This window comes from Scyliorhinus torazame, chromosome 16, assembly GCF_047496885.1.
Source record: "Scyliorhinus torazame isolate Kashiwa2021f chromosome 16, sScyTor2.1, whole genome shotgun sequence".
NCBI classification, from domain to species: Eukaryota; Metazoa; Chordata; class Chondrichthyes; order Carcharhiniformes; family Scyliorhinidae; genus Scyliorhinus; species Scyliorhinus torazame.
The window spans coordinates 107,456,376-107,483,621 of record NC_092722.1 but is presented as its reverse complement, the minus strand read 5'-3'; the positions used below and the strand labels follow the sequence as shown (position 1 = coordinate 107,483,621).

At 43.2% G+C, this 27,246-nt stretch overlaps 1 protein-coding gene and 1 long non-coding RNA gene across 8 annotated transcripts in view; one reads left to right on the top strand and one right to left on the bottom strand.

Moving 5' to 3' along the window:
• Positions 1 to 15,777, top strand: part of LOC140392983 (uncharacterized) — a 35,221-nt gene extending 19,444 nt beyond the window's left edge. The window contains exons 1-2 of one of the 2 annotated variants that reach the window (XR_011935461.1): positions 11,608 to 11,658; positions 15,558 to 15,777. This is a non-coding gene — a long non-coding RNA (uncharacterized lncRNA). Of the gene's footprint in view, positions 1 to 11,607; positions 11,659 to 15,557 lie in introns of those variants that run through there. The other variant, XR_011935462.1, reaches the window with a different exon arrangement.
• Positions 1 to 27,246, bottom strand: part of jmjd1cb (jumonji domain containing 1Cb) — a 592,917-nt gene that overhangs the window by 19,155 nt on the left and 546,516 nt on the right. For all 6 annotated transcript variants that reach the window (XM_072478811.1, XM_072478812.1, XM_072478817.1 and 3 more), the window contains 7 exons: positions 26,506 to 26,787; positions 25,985 to 26,156; positions 25,608 to 25,698; positions 18,208 to 18,338; positions 18,005 to 18,121; positions 7,100 to 7,239; positions 6,463 to 6,636 (listed from right to left, as the gene is read on the bottom strand). In XM_072478811.1, coding sequence (XP_072334912.1) covers positions 6,463 to 6,636; positions 7,100 to 7,239; positions 18,005 to 18,121; positions 18,208 to 18,338; positions 25,608 to 25,698; positions 25,985 to 26,156; positions 26,506 to 26,787 — 1,107 coding nt within the window. The remainder of the gene's footprint in view (positions 1 to 6,462; positions 6,637 to 7,099; positions 7,240 to 18,004; positions 18,122 to 18,207; positions 18,339 to 25,607; positions 25,699 to 25,984; positions 26,157 to 26,505; positions 26,788 to 27,246) is intronic.

Below are 27,246 nucleotides of genomic sequence, written 5' to 3'. Positions count from 1 at the left end.
CCCCACCCTATTTCAAACCCCAAGTCTTCCTCCCACTTCTCCCTTGTCTTGTCCAGTTAGGGTATTGTCCCCCCCTCCCTTAGCAGTCATCCGTACATGTCACTACAGATCCCTTTTCCCAAGATGTCCACGTCCAGCAGGTCCTTTAGCCGTGACTGTCATGGTGGTCGTGGATATGTCCTTGTTTCTTTTCGTAGGAAGTTTTTGATTTGTGGGTGCCAAAGTTCGTTGCCCCCCATCAGCTGGAACCTTTCTGTCAGCTCTTTAAGCGTTGTTAACCTCCTGTTAGTGTATAGGTCTCTAACTGTCAGCGTCCACTCGTCCTGTCTTCTCCTTTTGAAGGAGGCATCCATGATCGCCATCATGAACCTGTGGTTGTTGCAAATGGGGGGCCGTTGTCAGACATCTCGGTTAGCCCGGAAAGCTGTCGCAGTTGGTTTCACGACTGAAGTGTTGCTACCACCACTGGGCTCATTGAATATTTATTAGGTGGGGATGGGAGTGCCGCCGTGGCTAGGGCGGTTGTATGTACAGGTTCTTTGGGAAATGGAGATGCCGACTGCAGAACTGAAGGCAAAGGCCCTGTGTACCCGCGCAAAATGCAAAAACACAAAAAGGCTGGGCGAAGCAGAAACAGGGAGAGGTCGAAAAACAACAGGAGAGAATATGGAAAAATTACGGGGTTACGGGGATAGGGTGGAAGTGAGGGCTTAAGTGGGTCGGTGCAGACTCGATGGGCCGAATGGCCTCCTTCTGAACTGTCTGTTTTATGGTCTATCTCCCCAGAACCTTCAACTGCCTTGTAGGTCAAAAATACTTCTAATATTCAATACATCTAAAAATACATCTAATATTCAATTGACTAGCCTTCACTGCTCTCCAAAATAGTTAATTCCAAAAACTAATGATCATTGAAGAAATTCATCCTCATCTCCAACTTGAATGGGTGACCCCTTATTTTGAAACTGTGCCCCCTAGTTCTAGGTTCCCCCACAAGGCAATCCATCCTGTCGAGCCCCCCCCCTCTTATGTCTCAATAAGTTCATCTCTCATTCATCTAAACTTCAATGAGTATAGACGCAACTTGCTCAACCTTTGTTCATAAGACAATTCCTCCATCCCAGGAATCAATATAAGATTTTTTAGAATACGTTGAAATGGTTAGAGACAGTAAACAGTGGCATTCAGAAAAGCCTGGGGGTCCTTGTGCATGCGTCACAGGATATTAACATGTAGATACAGCACAAAAATAGGAAAGCTGTACTGTAGGGCAGAGAATAAATCAGGAGATAATGAGGGCATGCAAAAAAAGGCTATACATTAATCATGGGTGACTTCATGTGGATTGGGAAAATCAAATTAGCACAGGTAGCCATGAAGAAGAATTCATATTCGGGACAATTTCCTAGAATATGTTATGGATCCAACCACTAGAACCATTAGAAAACAGTGACCATAACATGTTTGAATTTATCATTCAGTTTGAGAGTGAGAAACTTGGAAACTTAAATAAGGGTAATTAAAGAAAGGAATGAGGGCAGAGTTGGCTGGCATGGACTGGGAAAGACGTTGAGCAGACAAGATGGTTGATCAACTATGGCAGACGTTTAGGAAAATGGTTCTTGACTCACAACAAAGATATATCCCTGTGAGGACGAATGATTCTAGGAATCAACTATGGTTACTCAAGGAAGTTAAGGATAGTATTAAATCAGGAGATAGAGAAAGCATGTAAAAAAAGCAATATTGCAATAATCATTGGCGACTTCAATATGCACGTGGACTGGGAAAATCAGGTTGGTAGTGGATCCCAAGAAAAGGAATTTGTGGACAGTTTAAGAGATTTTTTTTGGAGCAGCTTGTGGTAGAGCCCACTAGAGAACTGGCCATTCTCGATTTGGTGATGTGTAATGAGGCAGACTTGATTTGGGATCTTAAGGTGAAGGAACCCTTCGGGAGTAGTGACCACAATATGATAGAATTTACCTTGCAGTTTGAGAGGGAGAAGCTGGAGTCAGATGTAACGGTATTACAATTAAATAAGGGTAACTACAAAGACATGAGGGAGGAGCTGGCCAGAGTTGATTGGAATAGGAGACTAGCAGGGAAGACAGTGGAACAGCAATGGCAGGAGTTTTTTGGGGTTATTCGGGAGGCACAGCAGAAATTCATCCCAAGAAGGAGGAAACATGTTAAGAACCAGACAAGGCATCCTTGTTGACGAGGGAAGTCAAGGACAGCATAGAAGCAAAAGAAAAAGCAGGCAAAGTGGCAAGGATTAGTGGGAAGACAGAGGATTGGGAATAATTTCAAAGCGAACAGAGGACAACTAAAAAAGCAATAAGGGGAGAGAAGATGAAATATGAGTGCAAGTTAGCTAGTAATATAAAAGAAGATAGGAAGAGTTTCTTTCAATATATAAACGGTAAGAGTGAGGCAAAAATAGACATTGGGCCACTGGAAAAAGCGGCTGGAGAAGTAATAATAGGAAACAAAGAAATGGCAGACGAACTGAATAGTTGCTTTGCATCAGTCTTCACGGTGGAAGACACCGGTGGGATGCCAGAGCTCCAGGAGAATCAGGGGGCTGAGGTGAGTGCAGTAGCTATCGCTAAGGAGAAGGTTCTGACGAAACTGAAAGGTCTGAAGGTGGATAAGTTACCTGGACCGGATGGACTACACCCCAGAGTTCTAAAAGAGATAGCTGAGGAGATTGTGGAGGCATTGGTGGTGATCTTTCAGGAATCACTGGAGGCAGGAAGGGTCCCAGAGGACTGGAAAGTGGCTAATGTAACACCCCTGTTTAAGAAGGGAGGGAGGCAGAAGACGGGAAATTATAGGCCGGTTAGCCTGACTTTGATTATTGGTAAGATTTTAGAATCTGTTATTAAAGATGAGATTGCAAGTACGTGGAACTGCATGGTAAAATAGGACTGAGTCAGCACGGCTTTGTCAAAGGGAGGTCATGTCTGACAAATCTGTTGAGTTCTTTGAGGAGGTAACAAGGAAGTTAGACAAAGGAGAACCAGTGGCCGTGATTTATTTAGATTTCCAGAAGGCCTTTGACAAGGTGCCGCATAGGAGACTGTTAAATAAGTTAAGAGCCCATGGTGTTAAGGGTAAGATCCTGGAATGGATAGAGGATTGGCTGACTGGCAGAAGGCAGAGAGTGGGGATAAAGGGGTCTTTTTCAGAATGATAAACGATGACTAGTGGTGTACCTCAGGGGTCGGTGCTGGGACCACAACTTTTCACAATATACATTAATGATCTGGAGGAAGGAACTGAAGGCACTGTTGCTAAGTTTGAAGATGATGCAAATGTCTGTAGAGGGACTGGTAGTATTGATGAAGCAAGGGGGTTGCAGAAGGATTTGGAAAAGCTAGGAGAGTGGGCAGTGAAATGGCAAATGAAATACAATATGGAAAATTGAGGGGTTATGCACTTTGGAAGGAGGAATTTAGGCATAGACTATTTTCTAAATGGGGAAATGCTTAAGAAATCAAAGGGACTTGGGAATCCTTGTTCACGATTTTCTTAAGGTTATCGCGCAGGTTCTTTAATAAAATATATTTTTAAAAAAAAAGAAGAGGTCTGGAGTACAAGACCAGGGATGTACTTCTGAGGCTTTATAAGGCTCTGGTGATACTCCATTTGGAGTATTGTGAGCAGTTTTGGGCCCCATATCTAGGAAGGATGTGCTGGCCTTGGAAGGGGTCCAGAGGAGGTTCACAAGAATGATCCCTGGAATGAAGAACTTGTCGTATGAGGAACGGTTGAGGACTCTGGGTCTGTACTCGTTGGAGTTTAGAAGGATGAGGGGGGATCTTATTGAAACTTACAGGATGCTGCAAGGCCTGGATCGAGTGGACGTGGAGAGGATGTTTCCACTTGTAGGAAAAACTAGAACCAGAGGACACCATCTCAGGCTAAAGGGACAATCCTTTAAAACAGAGATGAGGAGGAATTTCTTCAGCCAGAGGGTAGTGAATCTGTGGAACTCTTTGCCGCAGAAGGTGTGTAGGCCAAGTCACTGAGTGTCTTAAAGACAGAGATAGATAGGTTCCTGATTAATATGGGGATCAGGGATTATAGGGAGAAGGCAGGAGAATGGAGATGAGAAAATATCAGCCATGATTGAATGGCGGCACAGACTCGATGGGCCGTGTTCCTAATTCTGCTCCTATGTCTTATGGTCTTATAATCAGAAAGAAAAAACATACAATGTGGCAAATCAGAGGATTGGGAAAATTTTAAAAACAACAAAAGCTGACCAAAAAAAGAGGGGGAGAAGATAAACTTAGCAAGTAATATAAAACAGATAGAGCTTATTTAAATATATAAAAAGGAAGCGAGAGACCAAAATGAACATAAGAGACTTAGAGAATGAGACTGGAAATAATAATTTGGAACCACGCGTGAGTCGCACTAATAACATTCCAAAAGCCAGGGACAAAAAGGCAACGGGGGGGGGGGCGGGGGGAGAGGAAACAAATGCAACAACTAAGAAGTACCTGGGAAACTAATGGCGCATAAATCACAAAAAGCTTGCTTGCAAGTTCAGCAAGTAATAGGGAAGGCAAATGAAATGTTGGCCTTTATTTCAAAAGGGAATGGAATATAAAAATACGGAAGTCCTACTAAAACTATACAAGGCACTAATTAGACCACAATGGAATACAGTTTTGATCCCCTTATGGAGGCAGTCCAGAGAAGGTTAATCCTGGATATGGAGGGATTTTATTACGAGGAGAGGTGAAGTAGATTGGGCCTGTATCATTGGAGTTTAGAAAAATGAGGGGTGACCTTATTGAGACATAGAGAATTCTCAGACATCTTGACAGGGTAGATGCTGAGAGGATGTTTCCCCTTATGGGAGAATCTAGGACCAGAGTAAGAGGTCACCCATTTAAGACAGAGATGAGAAGGGATTCCTTCTCTCATAGGGTACTGAATCTGTGGATTTCTTTACCGCAGAGGGCTGTGGAGGCTGGGTCTTTAATTATGTTCAAGTCTGAGATAGACAGATTTTTAAGTAGTAAGGGTATCAAGGGTTATGGGAACAAGGCAGGAAAGTGGAGTTGAGGATTATCAGATCAGATCAGTCACAAGCTCATTGTATGGCAGAGCAAACCCAATGGGCCAAATGGCCTACTTCTGCTCATATGTTTTGCGGTTTTATGTTACCTTTTATTACAAAGGCATTGGAATACAAAAATTAAGAAGCTTTACTGTAATTGTATTGGGCCTAGGTATGATCACACCTGGAGTGCTGTGTATAGTTTTGATATCCTTATCTAAGAAAGGATACACTTGCCTTGGGAGTGCAATGAAGATTCATTTGACTAATTCCTGGCATGTGGATATTGTTTAATGAGGAGAGACAAGCCTATTTTTGCAAGAGTTTATCCATAGGCAGATTTGACGATGTAGGACCGCGGTGCTGCTTGCCTAATGATGGTAGCTGGAGCAGACCATCCTCCTTCTGGATTATTTATTCAATGTCGTCTTTTGTCCGTGGGTCTAATTTAATTGTGTGTTGATCACAGTATAATCTTTGTTTTGAACATTGTTCAGTGATTTCTTGAGAACTGGTGTATGATCAGGATTTTGAAATCTTATCACTGGTAATGTGGTTCTAATATCTCTGTTGAATAGAATTTGTGCTGGTGAAAGTCCTGAAACTAATGGAGTTGCTCTGTATGATAATAAAGTTAAATGCATGTCAACAAAAAAAAAAAAGTTTGAAAGAGTTTAGAAGGATGAGAAGTGATTTCACAGACTTGATAAGAGTAGATATTGGGAGGACCGTTCCCCTGAGGTGGAGAGTCTAGGGGTCACAGTCCCAGAATAAGGAGTCAACCATTTAGGAATGAGATGAGGAGAAAATTCTTCATTCAAACAGTCATGAATCTTTAGAATTCTCTATCCCAGAGAGTTCAATATATTCAGGACAGAGATTGACTTTTTTAGAAACTAAGGGAATGAAATTACATGGGGAATATGCAGGAAGTTGGAGTTGAGGTAGATCATCAGTCAAGATCTTGCTGAATAGCCAATGCACGACACATTAGCACAGTGGTTAGCACTGTTGTTTCACAGCGCCAGGGTCCCAGGTTCGATTCCCGGCTTGGGTCACTGTCTGTGTGGAGTCTGCACGTTCTCCCCGTGTTTGCGTGGGTTTCCTCCGGGTGCTCCGGTTTCCTCCCACAAGTCCCGAAAGACGTGCTGTTAGGTAATTTGGACATTCTGAATTCTCCCTCAGTGTACCCGAACAGGTGACGGAATGTGGCGACTAGGGGCTTTTCACAGTAACTTCATTGCAGTGTTAATGTAAGCCTACTTGTGACAATAAAGATTATGATATTATTATAGCAAAGGAGGTTCGAAGAACCAAATGGGCGACTTTTGCTACTATTCCTTATTTGCTGAAGTGTATTGACAGAGATTGTCTTGAATTACCTGACGCAGTGCCCCTGCTGGTATTAAGAGTGCATCACCCAAGAACTGGAAGATGGACCAGCTGCGTATTCCACATTCTTTGTAGAGCTTCAGGCGCAATTTCTTGTTCAGGTAACAGGTGTGATCACGAATTGAATCATGTTCAAGTGATTCCTGACCCTGGTCCTCATTAGCCTTTTTGATAGGGGAAACAAAGAAATACATTTTCTCACATCCCAGTATTATACTCAGTTGTCAAATACATCTCTAACATGTAAAACAGGGCTCTTGCTCTCGGTCAGCTGTAGTTTCATAAGGAAGTAAAATGAAAACAACTTATCCCAGGAAATATAAATTTACAGCTTTGCAAATTATAGTAAGCCATCTTGTTTTAGTAAAATTCCCTTGACAAAATGCTTGAAAAATGCCAAACAATGCAATTACAATTAGAAGATGTATTCTTAAAATATCTTGATGAGGTGATTTTACTCAATAGAAATGGAAATTCAATTCAAATTTCTACTCTCTACAAAACAAAGGACCTAACCCATTTCCAAAACTATTCAACATTGCTAACATCTTGATTCTACACCGCAACATAGCAAATGACTGCACTTTTGCCAAAACATTGTGCAGTGCAAGTGTATAAACTGCTCACCTTTTGTAGAAATGTTCTTATTTTGTTTGTATCTTTGGCTGAAAAAATGTGCCACAGTGCACCTGGAGTCTCATCACCATCCTTCAATCTCTTCTTTGTATTTTCATCAATTTCATCTTCTTCAATTTTCGTCAAGATAGCTGGAAAAGCACAAATTGGGCAATTTTAGAAATGTTCCATTGCACAAGCATGACGGTTTCATGTCAAGTGCCTAATATTGAAAATAGCCATTACAAACCTCTAATTGAACAGATGATTAAAATGGTTCCAATGATCTAAACAAGACACTTTACCTAGCACATGCAGTTCCTCTCATTCTTCAATCTAAGTAGGCTTCTATATATAATAGATAATTCCCAAGGCAACAAATTCCACCAAGGATGTGGGGAAACACACTTTCAGGGACTACGGTTCTGAGAGAACAACTATACAACTTCAAACAGTGATATAAAATTCTCCAACCTTAGTGGGCATTGTGTTTTATTAGGGAGATTTTCCTATTCACAACTATTGTGACAACATACTGTTAAAGGAAGATAGCAGGGAGGGAGTGCTTGCAGTACTTTTTTTTAAACCACCTACAAGTGAGCTGCATGTTCCTACTTTGAGTCAGATGTCAATTCCTTTTACTATTTATGTTCTCCTCTGAGACCTGCCATTTTGGTTTTTGCTTTCACTACAAAATTACTCTGATAATCTAAGTTTCAAGATGTGTCCAGGACTAGCTCATTATGCTAATGTCTAGGAATTGACTGCATCTGTTGCCAACATCATAAATGCACAGTTGTAAATGCAGCATTTATAATGTTTGCAATTGCAGCCTCCCTGCTGTTTCTGAAGCTCCTGCTCCAGAGTCTTTTCTCCTTAATTCAGGTCTGTCACCAGGTTTAACCAGGAACAAGCCTCAAAGTTGCAAACAGAATTATGGCCATCGCCAGGTAAGCCTTCCCTCTCTCCCCATCCAAATCCCTGGAATCTGCAAGGAGGCTATACCCCAACTGCTTGCCTACCACAGGGTTCAGAAACTGGGTGACTGGCTTCAATATCCAAATAAGATCCAACCTCTATCCAAACATCGTCTCTGGCTTCTGTGCACACCCAGACAAGTGTGCATGTGCGGACAGGTATCGCTGACCATCTTGCTTTGGTAGGAGACAGTATTAGGAATTGGCCTGTATTCCAATCTAGAAGCAGTTGGCAGGCTCAGTGAATAAGGGTCTGTGACTGATAACTTTTAAGATCTGTGGCAAATTTAGGCTCCTAAAACATCTTTTGCTCATTCTATAATCAGCCATTAGATTGACAAAAATGTCAGAAAAGAACTTGATGGAATAGTGATAACTGGATTAATGTGGAATAAAACTTGCAAGAGTTCATGATGATCATCCCTTCTTTTAAGCAGCCCTCACTGCATGCTGAATCACACAATGAATGCTGTTTACAATTAAACTAATTCAATGTCATAGAATCATAGAATTTACAGTGCAGAAGGAGGCCATTCAGCCCATCGAGTCTGCACCGGCCATAGGAAAGAGCACCCTACTTATGCCCACACCTCCACCCTATCCCCGTAACCCAATAACCCCACCTAACCTTTTGACACGAAGGGCAATTTAGCACAGCCAATCCACCTAACCTGCACATCTTTGGGCTGTTGGAGGAAACCGGAACACCCGGAGGAAACCCACGCAGACATGGGGAGAACGTGCAGACTCCACACAGACAGTGGCCCAAACCGGGAATCGAACCTGGGACCCTGGAGCTGTGAAGCAACTGTGCTAACCACTGTGCTACCGTGCTGTCAAAGGTAGTCATCACTGATGGGCAATCTCTCTATTTCTAAAATAATCAGGACAGTCATGTCCATCTCAACTCATGCATAATGTTAAAGTTCGAAGATAGGAATTGGCTCAATAGAATCGGAGACTATTTCCTTGACACCTACATTCAAGAGTATAGAAATCCTAAACTAACTCCATCAATACAATGAGAACTGATTCGGATTATGTTTTTCAGAAGCAGGAAAAGGTGCTACTTATTTAACGTGCTATTGACGCTGCCAATCAATCATCTTGTTGATGAAAGGGATCAGTTTGACATCCTCTCTCAAAGCCTGCCACCCACTTAGTTGGACACCTTGTAAAACCAGTTATTGCTTTTAAGACCCTTGTTCCGCTATTCATGGAGAAATAAATTGTATTTTTATATCACTTTGTGTCCCAAGACATTCCAAAGCACTTTGCAACCAAAAGCCTTGTTAAACACAACGTTGATTTGTTTTAGGACCAGTTTGAAACCTAACACCGAATTTAAGATTATCATGCAGCCCTCCCCATGCCAGAGTGCTGGATCTGACCATAGTGACTGGAAAACCACTGCAGATTGGTTCAACTTTAAAACAACCACTGATATAAATTAAAAAGCCTTTTGGAAGAATGAAATAATGCTAGGTTTTCAATTCCCAGTACAATTCTGACACACATTAGAGGAGGTAGTGGCATAATAGTATTGTCCCTGGATTAATAATTCAGAGATCCAGGTTCACCATCTGGGGACCCGGATTAGAATCCCATCGTTGGAGATGGTGAACTTTCAATTCAATAAAACTCTGGAATTAAGGATGACCATGAAAGCATGTTGCAAAAGACTCATCTGGTTCACTAATGCCCTTTAGGGAAGTTCTTACCTGGTCTGGTCTACATGTGACTCTAGATCCACAGCTAGCCCTCTGATATGGCCTAGCAAACCATTCAGTTCAAGGGCAATTAGGGACGGACAATAAATGCTGGCATTCAGCAAAGGCCTCATCTCGTGGATGAATTAACAAGAACATGCAATACTGCCAAGTCACTGCTATTACAATGTGAGGAACAATATGAGGAATATAGTCAGATCAAAGGATTTTCCAATCATTGATAATAAATTTGATTGCAATTGTGGGCAGATTTCTACATCAGCTGAATTATTTGAAATCAGAGTTGAGACTATGCTCTATATCACATTATGTTATTAATGTTATTACAAGGCTCATGGGTACCAATTAGATGAAATGGGAAAATAAGTCTTTCTTCTTTGCATCTGCATTCAAAGTTGTAATATATATGCAAATTTCTCTATTTCTTGGAAATCAAAACATAGTTTTTCTTTAATGCCTCATCAGATAGACCACAATTACTGCTTTTTTGATGTAAACGGGTAATCCATCTCAACTCAATCTATTACAAAAAAAAGGTCAAATAAATAAATATTTATTATTTTCATTTGTGGGACCTAGGCTTACCCATTTATATATATATTACACAGCGGCTACATTTCAAAATAGTCGTACTTAATATTCTATGAAGCGCTTTGAACCCCCTGAGGTCATGAAAAATATCATAAATGCAAGTTTATTCTTTTCTTTAGCCAGCGATATCTAAAATCTAATTTAGCCATTTTCAGTTAATGTTAAGAAGCAGCTCTCAATATATTGTGCTCATAACACACAATTAATGGACAATATCATCTATAGTCTAGGTCAAAGGTATATTGAGATGTTCCTTGGTTAACTCTTCAAAAGGGAAGGAACAGGAAGGGAGTTCAAATATTTATTGATTCGACTAATCTGGTAATATTTGGTGCTTGTAATGCACAGTAGCAGTGGCTAGCACTGTGACTTCACAGCGACAGGGTCCCAGGTTTGATTCCCTGCTGGGACACTGTGCGGAATCTGCACGTTCTCCCCGTGTCTGCGTGGGTTTCCTCCGGGTGCTCCGTTTTTTCCCCACAGTCCAAACACGTGCAGGTTAGGTGGAATGGCCATGCTAAATTGCCCTTAGTGTCCAAAAAGGTTAGGAAGGGTTATTGGGATAGGGTGGAAGTGAGGGCTTAAGTAGGTCAGTGCAGACTCGATGGGCCGAATGGCCTCCTTCTGCACTGTATGTTCTATGTTCTAATGCTCTCTTCAGAGACGGGCGGAAAATCTAGATGGAGATCTCCATAGTGTGTCAGACTGCTATTTTCTGGATTCGTCTCGTCAACTTTTTCCAAGACACCTTCCTTGGTTCATGTTTATAATGGAGACCAAATGGAAACTTGTGATGTTGTTTATACTCCTACTAATATACAGGTGGCGGCAGGAGTTCACAATGTCAGCATGACAAGTTTACAGCAGTTTTCATGATAAATTCCTATGTCTATGTTTATAATAGATATAAATGGGTTAAAAAGTATGACTTAAATCCATGAATTTAACCACATCTTTTTATGATAATCTTTATTAGCGTCACAAGTAGGCTTACATTAACACTGCAATGAAGTTACTGTGAAAATCCTCTAATCGCCACACTCTGACGCCTGTTCGGGTACACAGAGGGAGAATTCAGAATGCCCAAATCACCTGACAGCATGTCTTGCGGGACTTGTGGAAGGAAACCGGAGCACCCGGAGGAAACCCACGCAGACACGGGGAGAAATTGGAGATTCCGCACAGAGAGTGACCCAAGCCGGGAATCAAACCTGGGTCCCTGGCGCTGTGAAGCAACAGTGTTAACCACTGTACTACTGGGCCACAAATAATGGTACAATTTTAGTTTGCCACGCAGCTTCATCTGAAGAAAACATTTGGCCTTAATTTCCATATTACAATACTACAGGAGATTAGTTTCGCAATCATTTGCACAATTTTTAAATGAAACTTAAAACCATGGTCTACTGCTACACATCAATGTACTACTGATATCCTTCATCTATTAAGTTGTAAGGAAAAGGAAATGGAAACTGTTAAAGGCACTATTTGCTTGGAGGGTGCTGAATCTGATTATTAAAGTACACCTCTTGGGGCTGCACGGTGGCGCAGTGGTAGCACTGCAGTCTCACGGCACCGAGGTCCCAGGTTCGATCCCGGCTCTACGTCACTGTCCTTGTGGAGTTTGCACATTCTCCCAGTGTTTGCATGGGTTTTACCCTCACAACCCAAAGATGTGCAGGTTGGTGGATTGAACATGCTAAATTGCCCCTTAATTGGAAAAAATGTATTGGGTACTCTAAATTTATTTAAAAAAGAAAACAAAAGCACACCTCTTGGCGGAAAAACAATATCACCAGATGGGTTCTTTACCCTGCACTTTCTGAAGGTCTCAGGTTCAACGCATATTCTGTGCTGGGCTAAACACATATGGGGTACTGGTAGAAGTGCGTAAAGAAGAGCACCCTACTTAAGCCCACGCCTCCACCCTATCCCCGTAACCCCACCTATCCTTTTTTGGACACCAAGGGGCAATTTAACATGGTCAATCCACCGAACTTGCACATCTTTGGAACGTGGGAGGAAACCGGAGCACCCGGAGGAAACCCAGCAGACACGGGGGAAAAGTGCAAACTCCACACAGACAGTGACCCGAAACCGGGATCAAAGCTGGTTCCTCAGTGGAGTTTGCACTTTCTCCCCATGTCTGCTGGGTTTCCTCTGGGTGCTCCGGTTTCCTCCCACAGTAGTGCTAACCACTGCGCCACCGTGCCACCCTTAAATGCCTAACTTGCGATAGTCAGTTTATTACCCCCCTCCCCCCACACCAAAGGTAAATATATTGCAACACATGAGAGTTCCAAAAGGAAAAATCAAACAAGATTTGGAAAGTTGACTAAGATTTCCTAATTACTACACTGCAATAGCTGCTGGAAAAACATGGGCTTCTCTGCTGGGTGAGGACAAGACCAGTCAAAGGAAAGCACATTCAGAAACGGAGAATGGTCAATTGAGCAATTGCTGGAGAAAACATGGCACAATATATCAGAAATGAACATTCAAAAATAGTCTGCAGAAAAAAAGGGAAGAGAATTGATGATTTAAAAATGTCTGCACAAGGTGTCCCAGTCAGAATGGTGCTAAGAGCTCAGAATCAATTAAGTATTCAATTGCATAGTTATGTAATTGATGACTGACCTGACCGAGGAACTTCACTGAAATTTTAAACCACAATTAAGAAATAAAATAAGTGTTTGACAACCAGGTATTTACTGATTTCCCCCCGCTAATACCTCTAACACAGAAAATCCACAAATTCCTGTTGCAAACTTCCAAACAGAGCACCATTTTTAAATGCTGAAGGAGCCTCAGGAGATCTGATTCCAGAACACAACCAACTGAACAGAAACTAGGAGCAATCTTGGAAATTGAGCCCCATGCGACATCTTTTGCATCTTTGTCACTCCTGACTTGACAGAGAAAAGCTGATCACTGGTTTGGTGGGTCAGGGTGTGTCAGGTGGACCAATATCTTTCTGAATTCTATCCTTCTATTTCCATCAATTCTGGTATTGCAACAATATATAAATGCTCTACCAGTTACAAAACTGTTGGAAAAACTCAGAACACCATCAGTGGTAGTGGCTCCACTGCAAGTTCAGAGATAATTTTTTGCTCAGCAAGTTAGCGGAGGTAAAGTTTCTTTTTTAGACAGTTGCCGATTCTCGACTCCAAGATGGTGGCTACGGATAAGTTGGACACACTGGATCTCAGTTACACATCTGTCATTCTAATTCCCCTTGATGTGGATAAAGGGGAATTGGTCAGCTTTTCCCTGTCAAGTCAGGAGTGACAAAGATGCTTGTGATATTGCATGGGGCTCAATCTCCAAGATTGCTCCTAGTTTCTGTTCAGTTGGTTGTGTTCTGGAATCAGGTCTCCTGAGGCTCCTTCAGTATTTATAAATGATGCTCTGTTTGGAAGTTTGCAACAGGAATTTGAGGATTTTCTGTGTTAGAGCGTTTGATAAGATGTCCTCTTTGTGAGTATATTTGTGTAGCTGAATAGGCCTGGCCTCACACCTATCCCAGGTTGCATGGGCATAATGTTATGTCTTAGGATACTGGCAGGGCAGGACAGCTTCCAGTTGGTCTCTGTGGACAGTGATGTTGTAGTTGGTGTTCATCCTGACAAACTGCCACTCCATCTCTAATCTTCCATTTAACCTCCTCACACCCTATAATCCTCCAAAATATCTGGGTTCCTCCATTACAGGTCTCCTGAACAGCTTTGTTTACTGTCACTCCGACATTCGTTGACATGCCTTCAGTGTCGAGGCATTCAGGAGCATTGTGCTCCCCAATATTCCAGTGGTAAATTCAGTTGGTTTGATTTAATTTTGAATGCATGGTATAGAAGTAACATTTAATAATCATTAAGAAGGGATCCAAATGAATAGAGTTATCACCAGAATGACATTCAATCCCAAGCCATATATTGTTACTGCTTTCAATCTTTGCTAAGCACATTATTATTAAGCGCAATAAATATGAAAATAAAAATGATCACCTTACACAGAGATCATCTGGAAGTCATCCTGCCCTGCCAGTACCCTAAGGTGTAACACTATGACCATGCAACTTTAGATATGTCTAAGGCAAGGCCTACTCAGCTACACAAATCAGTACATGCCTGGTTGTCAAACACTTATTTTATTACTTAATTGAGGTTTAAGATTTCAGTGAACCTAGATCAGGTCAGTACTCAGCCACCTATTGCAGTATTGAATACTTGCTTAATTGAGCCTATAGCACTGTTCTGACCAGGAGGTCTTGTGGCAGAGTGGATAGTGTCCCTGCCTTTCAGCCAAAAGCTCAGGGTTCAAGTGCCACTCCAGAACTTGATGGCCACGGAAGATGTGTTCATAACATAATCAAACAGATTGATTATCAACTTACAAATCTTTACAATACACTTATAACAGGCGTTAAATGTGGGAGTCTCCTGGTTAGTCAGAAACTGCAAAAGGCAACTGCCAAACATTGCAGTAATTGCTAAGCATTATTATAGATCGACACATGGAGGTTCATGGTCACCAATGCCCTTTTAGGGCATGATACCTGAAGAAAGATACAGAGGGACTATTCTTTTTTTTTGTTTGTTTTATTTTTTTAAATTTAGAGTACTCAATTCATTTTTTCCAATTAAGGGGCAATTTAACATGGCCAATCCACCTAGCTTGCACATTTTTGGGTTGTGGGGGCGAAACCCACGCAAACACAGGGAGAATGTGCAAACTCCACTCGGACAGTGATCCAGAGCCGGGATCGAACCTGGGACCTCGGCACCGTGAAGCCGCAGTGCTAACCCACTGCGCCACTGTGCTGCCCTCAGAGGCACTATTCTGTAATGGTCAAAGCTATGGCGATTTCAATAACCTTTATTCAAAAAACTCCATTATGCCACTGTTTTTAATGGGGTGTGGTGCTTTGAAATGTTTTCGGTGAGAGTCTCGGGAGTGTGGCACAGTAGTTCAAATTATGAGGTGGTGTGCAGAATGGCGCAGGGCACTCGACATAGTTTTTTGGCATGTCTCTACTGTAACAATACATTAACATATCATAGACACTTTCATCAAAGTCAGGTCCATGAACTTCATGTTACTGGTTACTATTCATCAAATCAGAGTTGGTGAATTGAAAAATGATTTTGTTCCTTTTATTCTTCCTTTCAGATGTTAAGGAAGGCAAGTTCCAACAACTGACCGACACCAACACGCATCAGGGACCCTTCACACCATCCCGTCCTTCTGACCTCATTTTTTTCTTTTAATGCCAGCTTTTGCCATGTATTCATTATACTCTCTGACCTCCTCTTTAATGCTGAATGTTCTGTACTCAACATAGGGCTCATCCCCTTAGGTTCTCACAATAAATTTCAGGCTTGGAAAGATTTTTGTATTGGTTGTTTCAATTTCTCTGCTACTCTCACCCACTCTGACCTGTCTCTTTCTGAACTTGTTGCACTCCATTCTCTTAGGTCAAACCCTGACCAGCTTTAGTGCCAACTCTCAGACACTTCCTGCTACCTCCCCCACAACCATGACCTCACCACTGAACATCAAGATGTCGTTTCCAGGATGGCCACTAACCTCACTGCCTCTGGAGATCTTCCCTCCACAGCTTCCAACCTCAGAATCTATCAATTCTGCACCGGCCACTTCTCCCTCCTTCCAAAAATACACAATCAGCTCTGTCCTGCTGGACCCATCATATTTGCCTGTTCCTGCCCCACGGATCTAATTTCTTACCATCTTGACTCCATCCTCTCTCCCTTTATTCACTCTCTTCTCACCTACATTTGCGATTCCTCTGATGCCCTACATCCACAATTTCCTGTTTTCTGGCCCTAACCATCTCTTCTTCATAATGGATGTCCAATTTCTCTACACCTTCATTCCCCACCAGGAGGGTTTAAGGGTTCTCTGCTTCTTCCTTTAGCAAAGGTCCAAACAATCCCCATCCACCGTACTCTCCTCCGCCTGACTAAACTTGTTCTGTCATTCAAACATTTTGCCTTTCAACTTGTCTTGCTTTCTGCAAATAAAAGGTGCGGTGATGGGTTCCCGCACAGGCCCCAGTTTGCCTGTCTTTTTGTGGGGTATGTAGAACATTCCTTGTTCCAGTCTGCCTCAGGTCTGCTCCCACAACTCTTTTTCCATTACACTGATGCTGTATTGGTGCCATTTCATGTTCTCGTCTAGACCTGGAAAAAGTTATTGATTTTCCGTCCAATTTCCACTCCTCTTTCACCTTCACATGGTCCATCACTAACACTTCCTCCCTTGACCCTGTCTCCATTTCTAGTGATAGACTGACCACCAATATTCATTACAAGCCAACCAACATCCACAGCTACCTTGACTACAGCTCCTTACACCCCTTTTCCTGCAGGACTTCATCCCAGTCTCCGCCTCCATTGCATCTGGTTTTGACGATGACTCTTCCGACATTCTGCCGTTTTCCTTAAATGAGATTCCCCACCCTCCCTGTGGCTGACCAGGCACTCAATTGAGTTTGACCCATTTCCCACACCTCTGACCCTTTCCTCCCTCCCAGAACCATGCTAGAGTCCCCTGGCCTTCACTTTCCACCCCGCCAGCTTCCACATTCAAAGGATCGTCCTCTGCCATTTCCACCAACTCCAGCATAATGCCACTACGAAACACATTCCCCTCTTCTTGCAATCAGCATCCCTCCATGATACCCTTGTCCACTCCTCATCCCTTCCTTTGGCACCTTCTCTTGTAATCGCAACACCTGCCCCTCGACCTCCTCATCGTTCAAGGCCCCTGACACTCCTGTCAAGTGAAACAACATTTCACCTTCAATTTGGTCTACTTTATTTGCTGCTCCCAATGTGATTTCCTCTACACTGGGGAGATGAAACACAGTCAGGCCGATCGCTTTGCAGAACACCTTAGTTCAGTTCGCAAGCATGATCCCAACCTTCCTGTCGCTTGCCATTTCAATTCAGCATCTTGTTCTCATGCGCACATGTCTGTCCTTGCCTACTGCACTGCTCCAGTGAAGCCCAATGCCATCTCAAGGAGCTACATCCCATCTTCCAATTGGGCACATTAGAGCCCTCAGGACTCAACATTGCGTTCAACAACATTAGACTCTGACCTTTCTCCCTTTGATACAAAACATTTTTTCTCCTAATGCAAACCCCCCCAACTGGGTCATCTGTCACTTGTTCTTTAGTATTACTTTCACTGAGCACTGACCTTTGTTCTTCCGTTAACATATTATGCGAGGTTAGCTTTGTGCCTCTACTACCACCTTCTATGTCCCTTCACACTGCTATTAATGCTTCCATTGTCTCATGCCCTACTCACCTTTGTTGCAACCTCGCGAGCTCCCACCTATCATTAACCTTCTATTCTGCTCCAGCTGCTCCACCCCTTCTTACACAGTATAAAATCCATCACATTTCTCCCTCTCTTTACTTCTAAAGAAGTCCTACAGACTCAAAACATTAACTCTGTTTCTCGCTCCACAAATGCTGCCAAACCGGCTGGGTTTTGCCAGCATTTCCTGTTTTTGTCACAGATAGACATAACAGTTCAAAACACTGTAGTAGTCACTCCTTTAAAAAATTGAAGCTTTGATAATTTACCTGCTCTGTGATTGTTTGCATTCCCTTTTGGTACACCAATGTAAACAAGCACATTGAATACATCAGCAATGTCCAGGTGGAGATTGATAGTTCCATGTTCCTTAACTGTTGACTGTCCTGTGAATGATACAGTCATTTAGAAAGTAGTCCTTTCCAACAAAATAGCACATAACTGTGCAGCCTGCAAGATGTGTTATGCTTACCATAAGCACTGTACAGTCTGGGACCTAAATCTGGCCGCACAAAGAAATTTGGTAGCCGGGATGCCAAGTTCAGATTTCCTTCTGGATCACAATATTCTGGCAGTGGTAAATTTTTCATAAGATCATCAAACCTATAAGGAAATTTAAAAAAACAAACAGATTCTGTATGTGTAGGAAAAGAGACTTTGCAACAACTTAGTAACTCAAAAATGAAGAATATTGATGATGATTACGGAGACATATCTTTCACACCAGACAAGAGTTTAACTACAAAGCACAATAACAACGTGTTAAGAATTGAAGGAAATCAAGAATGCCTCTGGAGAGCTTTCCTCCCAGCTTCCAACCTCAGAATCTCCCAACAGCCTGCATCGGCCTCCTTCCAAAAATCCACAAACAGGGCTGCCCTGCTCGACCCATCATATTTGCCTGTTCCTAAAAAAACAAATTGGAATAAAAGGGGAACAAATAGGCACAGCTTTCTGAAGTGGAGTTTTTGAGATGCAAATTATTGTTTACCTAAGTGAATAGGAAAACAATGGTGTATCGAAGATGTGACTTCAAAGTGGAGAGATAAGGAAATTGGCACTTATATGCTAAAAGCCTGGTCAACATGGTAGGTAGCGTCAAAGGGGAAACAACCATGTATCCATGGTAAGATAACCAGAAAGGAGTATGTAGAAGCAGCTACCATCATAACCACACCCAGCTACAGGAAGCACGGCCTTCTGAAACCAATCTGTTGTTGAAAGGCTGCTGTTTACAATCAAAATTCAAACAGAGACAAATCTCTACGCTGAATACTGAAGGTGGCTTTCCCAAACCTGGAAAATAACCTGGTAACTAGATGCTGGATTTAGCCCATTGAGTTATATAATATTGGATGCTGCTTGGAGGAAAAAAGGGGCGTTTCTCAGGAAACATGGATAGTTGGGAACAAGGCAGAACTTCATAGGCTGGATTGTCTGGTCCCCCAGCCGCGTGTTTCTCAACAGGGCACTTTTGCTGGTGGTGGGATTCTCTACTCCCACCACTTGTCAGTGAGATTTCTCACTGAAGTGACCCCACGCTACTGGGAACCCGTGGGTGGGGGTGCACTACTGATGGAAACAATGAATCCCAAAGGCTGGAGAATTCCGGCCACAGTGTTTATAGCCAATATTGTAGCTACGTGTACTGTTGTAGTGTATTATAGTCTTTCTTGATGTGTATTTTCTTATAAGTTAACAAATATTCTTTATTAATTGATCACAGAGGGGTGACATGGTGGCGCAGATGCCTGCTGCCTTACGATGCCGAGGACCCGGATTCAATCCCGGCCCTGGTTTACTGTCCGTGTGGAGTTTGCACATTCTCCCAGTGTGTGCATGGGTCCCACCCCCACAACCCAAAGATGTGCAGGGTAGATGGATTGGCCACGCTAAATTGCCTCTTAATTGGAAAAAAAAGTATTGGACACTTAAAATTTTAAAACAAAGAGAGAGAAAATTGATCACAAGACTGGACTGTTCCCCCTGATTTGCACATCTTTCTCATATTCTCATAAATGGAAGGGATGGCAGAGAGGGCAGTGCAATGTTCCTCCTGCAGGATGTTCGAGGTGAGGGACACCGTCAGTGGCCCTGCTAAGTTCACCTGCAGGAAGTGCACCCATCTCCAGCTCCTCAAAGACCGTGTTAGGGAACTGGAGCTGGAGCTGGATGAACTAAGGATCATTCAGGAGGCAGAGTCGGTTATAGATAGAAGCTACAGGGAAGTAGGTACTCCTAAGAATGAAGGTAGCTGGGTGACGTTTAAAAGGAGGGGGAAGAAGCAGTCAGTGCAGGGATCCCCTGCGGTTGTTCCCCTCAATAACAGGTATACCGTTTTGGATACTGTTGGGGGGGATGACCTACCAGAGTAAGCCACGGTGACCAGGTCTCTGGCACTGAGTCTGTCCCTGTGGCTCAGAAGGGAAGGGGGGAGAGCAGGAGAGCATTAGTTATTGGAGACTCTATAGTTAGAGGTACAGATAGGCGGTTCTGTGGCAACGATAGAGGCTCACGTTTGGTGCGTTGCATCCTGGGTGCCAAGGTCCATGACGTCTCTGATCGTGTTTTCAGGATCCTTAAGGGGGAGGGGGAGCTGCCACAAGTCGTGGTGCACCTCGGTACCAACGACATAGGTAGGATAAGGGACGGGGATGTAAAACAGGAATTCAGGGTGCGAGGGTGGAAGCTGAGAGCCAGGACAGACCGTGTTGTCACCTCTGGTTTGCAGCCAGTGCCACGTGCTAGCGAGGTGAGGAACAGGGAGAGAGTGCAGTTGAACACGTGGCTACAGAGATGGTGTAGGAGGGAGGCTTTCAGTTACTTGGATAATTGGAGCACATTCTGGGGAAAGTGGGACCTGTACAAACAGGACAGGTTACACCTGATCCAGAGGGGCACCAATATCCTGGGAGGGAAATTTGCGACAGCTCTTCGGGGGGGGGGGGGGTTTAAACTAATTTGGCAGGGGGATGGGAAACTGATTTGTCATCCAGGAGATAGCGTTGCTGGAGTTCAGGAAGTTGAGGGTAGTGCAGTACTAAGGAAGGTACCAAGGTCACAAGAGTGGACCTGCAGGCATGAAGGTGGTTTGAAGTGTGTCTACTTCAATGCGAGGAGCATCAGGAATAAGGTTGGTGAACTTGAAGCATGGATTGGTACCTGGGACTACGATGTTGTGGCCATTACGGAGACGTGGATAGAACAGGGGCAGGAATGGTTGTTGGAGGTTCCAGAGTTTAGATGTTTCAGTAAGATTAGGGAAGGTGGTAAAAGAGGTGGAGGAGTAGCATTGTTAATCAAGGATAGTATAATGACTGCAGAAAGGCAGTTTGAGGAGGATCTGTCTACTGAGGCAGTGTGGGCTGAAGTTAGAAATAGGAAAGGAGCGGTCACTTTGTTAGGAGTTTTCTATAGGCCCCCAAACAGTAACAGAGATGTGGAGGAAAAGATTGCAATGCAGATTTTGGATAGGTGCGGTAGTCACAGGGTAGTTGTCATGGGTGACTTTAACTTTCCAAATATTAATTGGAACCACTATAATTCGAATAGTTTGGATGGGGCTGTTTTTATCCAGTGTGTGCAGGAGGGTTTCCTCACACAATATGTGGATAGACCGACAAGACCACATTGGATTTGGTACTGGGTAATGAACCGGGCCAAGTGTTAGATTTGGTTGTGGGAGAGCACTTTGGAGATAGTGACCACAATTTGGTGACTTTCACTATAGCAATGGAGAGGGATAGGAACATACGGCAGGGCAAGGTTTATAACTGGGGGAAGGGTAATTACGATGCGATTAGGCAAGAATTGGGGAGCATAAGATGGAAACAGGAACTGTCAGGGATAGACACAATTGAGATGTGGAGCTTGTTCAAGGAGCAAATACTGCGTGTCTTTGATTATGTATGTCCCTGTCAGGCAGGGAGGAAATAGTCGAGTGAGGGAACCATGGTTTACAAAAGAGGTTGAATGTCTTGTCAAGAGGAAGAAGGGAGCTTATGTAAGGGTAAGAAAATAAGGTTCAGTTAGGGCACTAGAGCTTAGGAGAGCTGGGAGAGGGCATGAGAAGTCCTTGGCGGGTAGGATAAAGGAAAACCCCAAGGCTCTTTACACTTGTGAGGAGTAAAAGAATGATCGAGGGGAAGTTAGGGCCTGTCAAGGACAGTAGTGGGAACGAGGAGCCCAAGAAAGGGCTTAGGAGAGCTAGGAGGGGGCATGAGAAGTCCTTGGCGGGTAGGATCAAGGAAAACCCCAAGGCTTTTTACACTTATGTGAGGAATAAAAGAATGACCAAGGTGAAGTTAGGGCTGGTCAAGGACAGTAGTGGGAACGTGTGCATGGAATCTGAAGATATAGAAGAGGCCCTAAATGAATACTTTTCTTCAGTGTTCACAAAGGAGAGGGGCCATGATGTTGATGAGACTAGTGCGATACAGGCTGGAGGAGGTAGATATTCGGAAGTAAGATGTGTTAGAAATTTTGAGAAGCCCGAGGATAGATAAGTCCCCTGGGCCTGATGGGATATATCCTAGGATTCCTTGGGAGGCGAAGGATGAGATTTCAGAGCCTTTGGCTTTGATCTTTATGTCCTCACTGTCTACAGGATAAGTGCAAGAAGTCTGGAGAGAGGCGAATATTGTCCCCTTGTTCAAGAAAGGGAATAGGTATAACCCTGGGAATTATGGGCCGGTTAGTCTCACTTCGGTCATAGGTAAATTATTGGAAAGGATCCTGAGGGATAGGATTTATGATCATTTTGAAAGATACAGCTTAATCCAGGACAGTCAGCACAGATTTGTGAGGGATAAGTCTTGCCTCACAAGTTTGATTGTATTCTTTGAGGAGGTAACTAAGTACATAGATGAAGGTAAAGCAGTTGGTGTCGTATACATGGATTTTAGTAAGGCATTTGATAAGGTGCCCCATGGTCGGCTCATGCAGAAAGTAAGGAGGCATGGCATAGAGGGAAATTTGGCCGATTGGATCAGTAACTGGCTATCACATAGAAAACAGAGGGTGGTGGTAGATGGTAAATTTTCACCCTGGAGCCCAGTCACCAGCAGTGTACCACAGGGATCAGTGCTGGGTCTTCTGCTATTTGTGATTTTTATCAATGACTTGGATGATGGAGTTGAGGTTGGGTTAGTAAATTTGCTGATGCCACCAAGGTTGGTGGAGTAGTGGATAATGTGGACGGCTGTTGTAGGCTGCAAAGAGACACTGATAGGATGCAGAGCTGGGCTGAAAAGTGGCAGATGGAGTTTAACCCTGATAAGTGTGAGGTGATTCATTTTGGTAGGACAAATTTGAATGCGGATTACAGGGTTAACGGCAGGGTTCTGAAGAATGTGGAGGAGGAGAGAGATCTCGGAGTTCATGTCCATAGATCTCTGAAAGTTGCCACCCAAGTGGATAAAGCAATGAAGAAAGCCTATAGCGTGTTAGCATTTATTAACAGGGGGATTGAGTTTAAGAGCCGTGAGGTTATGCTTTGTTAGACCACATTTGGAGTATTGTGTGCAGTTCTGGTCACTTCATTATAGGAAGGATGTGGAAGCATTGGAAAGGGTGCAAAGGAGATTTACCAGGATGCTGCTGGGATCGGAGGGTAGGTCTTACGAGGAAAGGTTGAGGGAGCTAGGGCTTTTCTCATTAGAGCGAAGGAGGATGAGAGGTGTATTAATTGAGGTGTATAAGATGATGAGAGGGATAGATGGAGTGGAGGTTCAGCTACTTTTTCCTCAGGTGGATGTACCTATTACAAGGGGACATAACTAGAAGGTTCTTGGTGGAAGATATAGGAGGGATGTCAGAGGTAGGTTCTTCACTCAGAGAGTGGAAGGCACTCCCAGCTCTGGTAGTGGAGTCGGACACTTTAGGAACTTTCAAGCGGTTATTGGATAGGCATATGGAGTGCACTAGAATGATTGGGAGTAGGTTGATTTGATCTTAGTTTCAGACTAGTTCGGCACAACATTGTGGGCCGAAGGGCCTGTACTGTGCTGTACAGTTCTATGTTCTATACTAAATTGAAAATATATACCACTAAGAATCAGTGTTCCAAGTTACCTTTCTGAGTTTTGGGATAACCTCATATTTAACATCAATGGGGTTCTTAACAAAATGTTATTCAGGCAGAGCTGTATCAAACACAACAACTTATATTTACATAAAACCTTTAATGGAATAAAATATCCCAAAGCACTTCAGAGCAGCATCATAAAACAAAATATGATGTTGAGTCACACAAGGACATGTTGGCCTGAATTTTCATTCTCGAGGCAGGCAGTCGGTGTCAGAAAAATTCACAGCACACCCTTGGGGAAAAGATGAAATTTTAATTGCAGGGGAGCAGGTGCAGGCTGCAGTCAGGCTAGGTAACTCAGAAGTATGGAGGCAGCCAGAAGAAATTCCAGGTGCCAAAGCAGGCTGTTTAAAGGCCCAGCTCGATGCTGTGGGACTTTGTCCCAGTTATAATAAAAAAAGTAAGCCCCTCACACCCCTCTGATACTCCCATCATTGGGGGGGGGGGGGGGGGGGCAGCATCGTGGGAGAGGCCTAAGTCGAACTTTGCCGGGCGCAAAACTGCACGCAATTCACTCGACCCCAGGCGCGATCTGGATCATGCCAAGCTAGGGCATGATCCAGGTAATGATATTGCCACAAATTATGGTCCCGCCGGCTGATTTGCCGGGACCACATCCACCAGCCTCCAGCTAAACAAGGGAGAGCAGCACTTAAGCCGATTCCGCAGAGCAAATCTCACAAACCCCATATAGCTTGTAGCCATGCCACCGAGGAGACCAGCCCCATGATTTGGGGATGCCAACCTGGCCAGATTGTTGGACGTGGTCAAATCCAGACGGGATGCCCTGTTTCCCCGAGGGGCTCGGAAGGTCAGCTACTGGGCAGCAAGTGCCACCTGGGATGAAGTGGCTGCGACTGTCAGCTCGTGGAGCATCATCTATGCTGGATGCTAGAAGAAGATAACAACCTCCACTGGGCCACATGGGTAGGTTGGCACCAACCCTCCCCCTGAGCATGTGTCTGGCACCGCCCCCGCCCATGACCAGCGGTGCCGCCCACACCACACCCCAATTCCCCCCCCACCCCCCCCCCCCCCCCCCCACCCCACCCCTGCGATGAACGAGGCGTGCGATTAACAATTTTGAAGTGGAATTATGTTTTACAACACATCCTATTGTCATTATAGTTATTTGGTTCTATGCAATGGATAGCAGGTGAAGGAACATGGAGGTGCCAATGTTTTGTATGTTAGGGCCATGAGATGAATCTTTAAAACTTACATTTCAAATGGTTCCGTTATCCAGCCTATGGTACACGATACCTCTGAGGTGCTGTGACAAATGACTTTTTGCAACTTTCATGGAGTCAGGCCAGTTTTTCAGACGACTAGGTTAAGCCTATTTTTGTAATAGAGCCAGCCAGGTTTGTAATCCGAACCAGCCTGCAGTCTTAAAATGCCCCGATGAAAAGCAATGGGGGCGGGAATCCCGGAATCGGATTCCAGCTGCCATTTTCACCCCTCAATGCAGTCTCCCCAACTCCATGAAAATCCAGACATTCAGTCAGATGACGAAAAGCCTGATAAACAAAGAGATAGTGAGTTAGGGAGGCGAAGAGGTATAGAGAGGAAACCCCAAAGTTTGGAATTCAGGCAAATGACGGTATGGCCACCAATGGTGGACCAATTAAAATCAAGGAAGCTCAAGAGACCAAAATTAGCTACGTGCAGAGGTCTCACAGCTAGATGGGATATGGTGGCTAGAGGATAAATAAGTGTACCAGCGCAACTAAGTCAGAACCATAAATAAAAATTCAGAATGCATTTTCAGCTGAAGCTTTTACCTTGAAGGCATCGTGGTTCTGAAATCTTCACCGGAGGGCCAATCCTTCAGCTTCAGTAACATAGACTCCCCACACTTAGACTTGAATCGTTCTGGATAGAAAATAAAGACTTTAATCATCCCAGACAGAATATAAATGCACAAAGCTCACAAAACACAAACTACTTTGCTTCTTTCTGCAAAATATTTTCTTAAAGTGACTCTTTAGTGACTTTCAAATATTTAACCTACAAATTGCTTTTGGAAGAAAATACATTTGACCATGTAGGACTCTTTGCAAATTAAAACATGAATTCAAACAGTTAATTTAGTTTAATTGTTGGCTATAGCCACAACAATCCTGAATTACTCAGTGATACCATGTGAACAGTACTTAACTGGTTAGATCTTCAAAACCATCCCAGAAGTCTTGAATCCGTACACTGGAAATTATACTGCCGTCTTTATAGTTAACTAGATCAACTTTCTGGTCTCCGAATTCCTCGCAAAAGCTTTCAGGTTTCCAAATATTGGAATTTAGTTTTTTGTGCACACCAGATACAAGAACAGGCTGAACATTTTTGAAAGGGTGGAGAGAAGAAAATAGATTTTAAAGAGAATCTTTAAAGAGACTTCTTTAAATAAATAACAATTTTTGTATAATTTCTGATGAATTAAGTCTTGAAACACATTTGTATCAGATTCTAATCGGCCAATAAATAAATCATGTTAAGCTTAGTTGAATGTCTGCTAACACTGAACACCAGGGACCAATGTCTAAACTTTCAATTGTAATCCTAATACTTTTAATGAAATCACAATAATGTATCCAATATCAGTAGATATAATCCCAAAGTCCAGTGGTAATGCACTAATTATTTATATCAGTTTTGACTTCCTGAATCTTATTTTGTACAGACCTGGTCTTGCCTCCAGCATTCCCTGAATATCTTCCAATTGCTGGGGTTTCCAGGATCTTGGAGCCAGAGCAAAAATCCATCACAAAGCCAAGAATGCGGTATTTCAGAATGACTTTTGCTGATCATATCTATATTGAGCTTTTTAGTTTCTCCTTGTGAATTCTGCTTTGATCCTTCTTTACAACTTAATTTCACTGATTTACTTGCTGGGATCTTATTTTCCACAACTGACGCAATTATGTCATCTAAGAGGTTTGGCATACTTCTTGCACCTCTGCTCGTCTGTAAGGAAATGTACAAGTACTCATCAAGTACATGCAATTAAGCCAAGACAACACTGTATTAACAATGAAATCGACTGAGCTCAGAAGATCATTTTGACGATTATAATTCACTTAGAGGAAACAAGAGTTGTATAATGATTGTTACAACTGCACCAGTTGCAAAAATGCTTAAAAGACAACACCTCTTGTAGCCCAACATCTGAAGAGTTGACATAGTTTTGACAGAATATCCACCTTTATAATGGTAATGTTGAAAGTAAAATCAGTGGCAGGCAATGAATATGGCTATCGCTTTACCGATTCCTGTTCTGCTGCGTCTACTTCGATAACTGGATTAGATAGGATGGATGGCACAGAAACAGGCCATTCAGCCCAACTGGTCCATGCTGGCATTGGTGCTTCACTCATGCTTCCTCCCATCTTTTCTCATCTAAATGTATCAAAACACCCTTTAAAT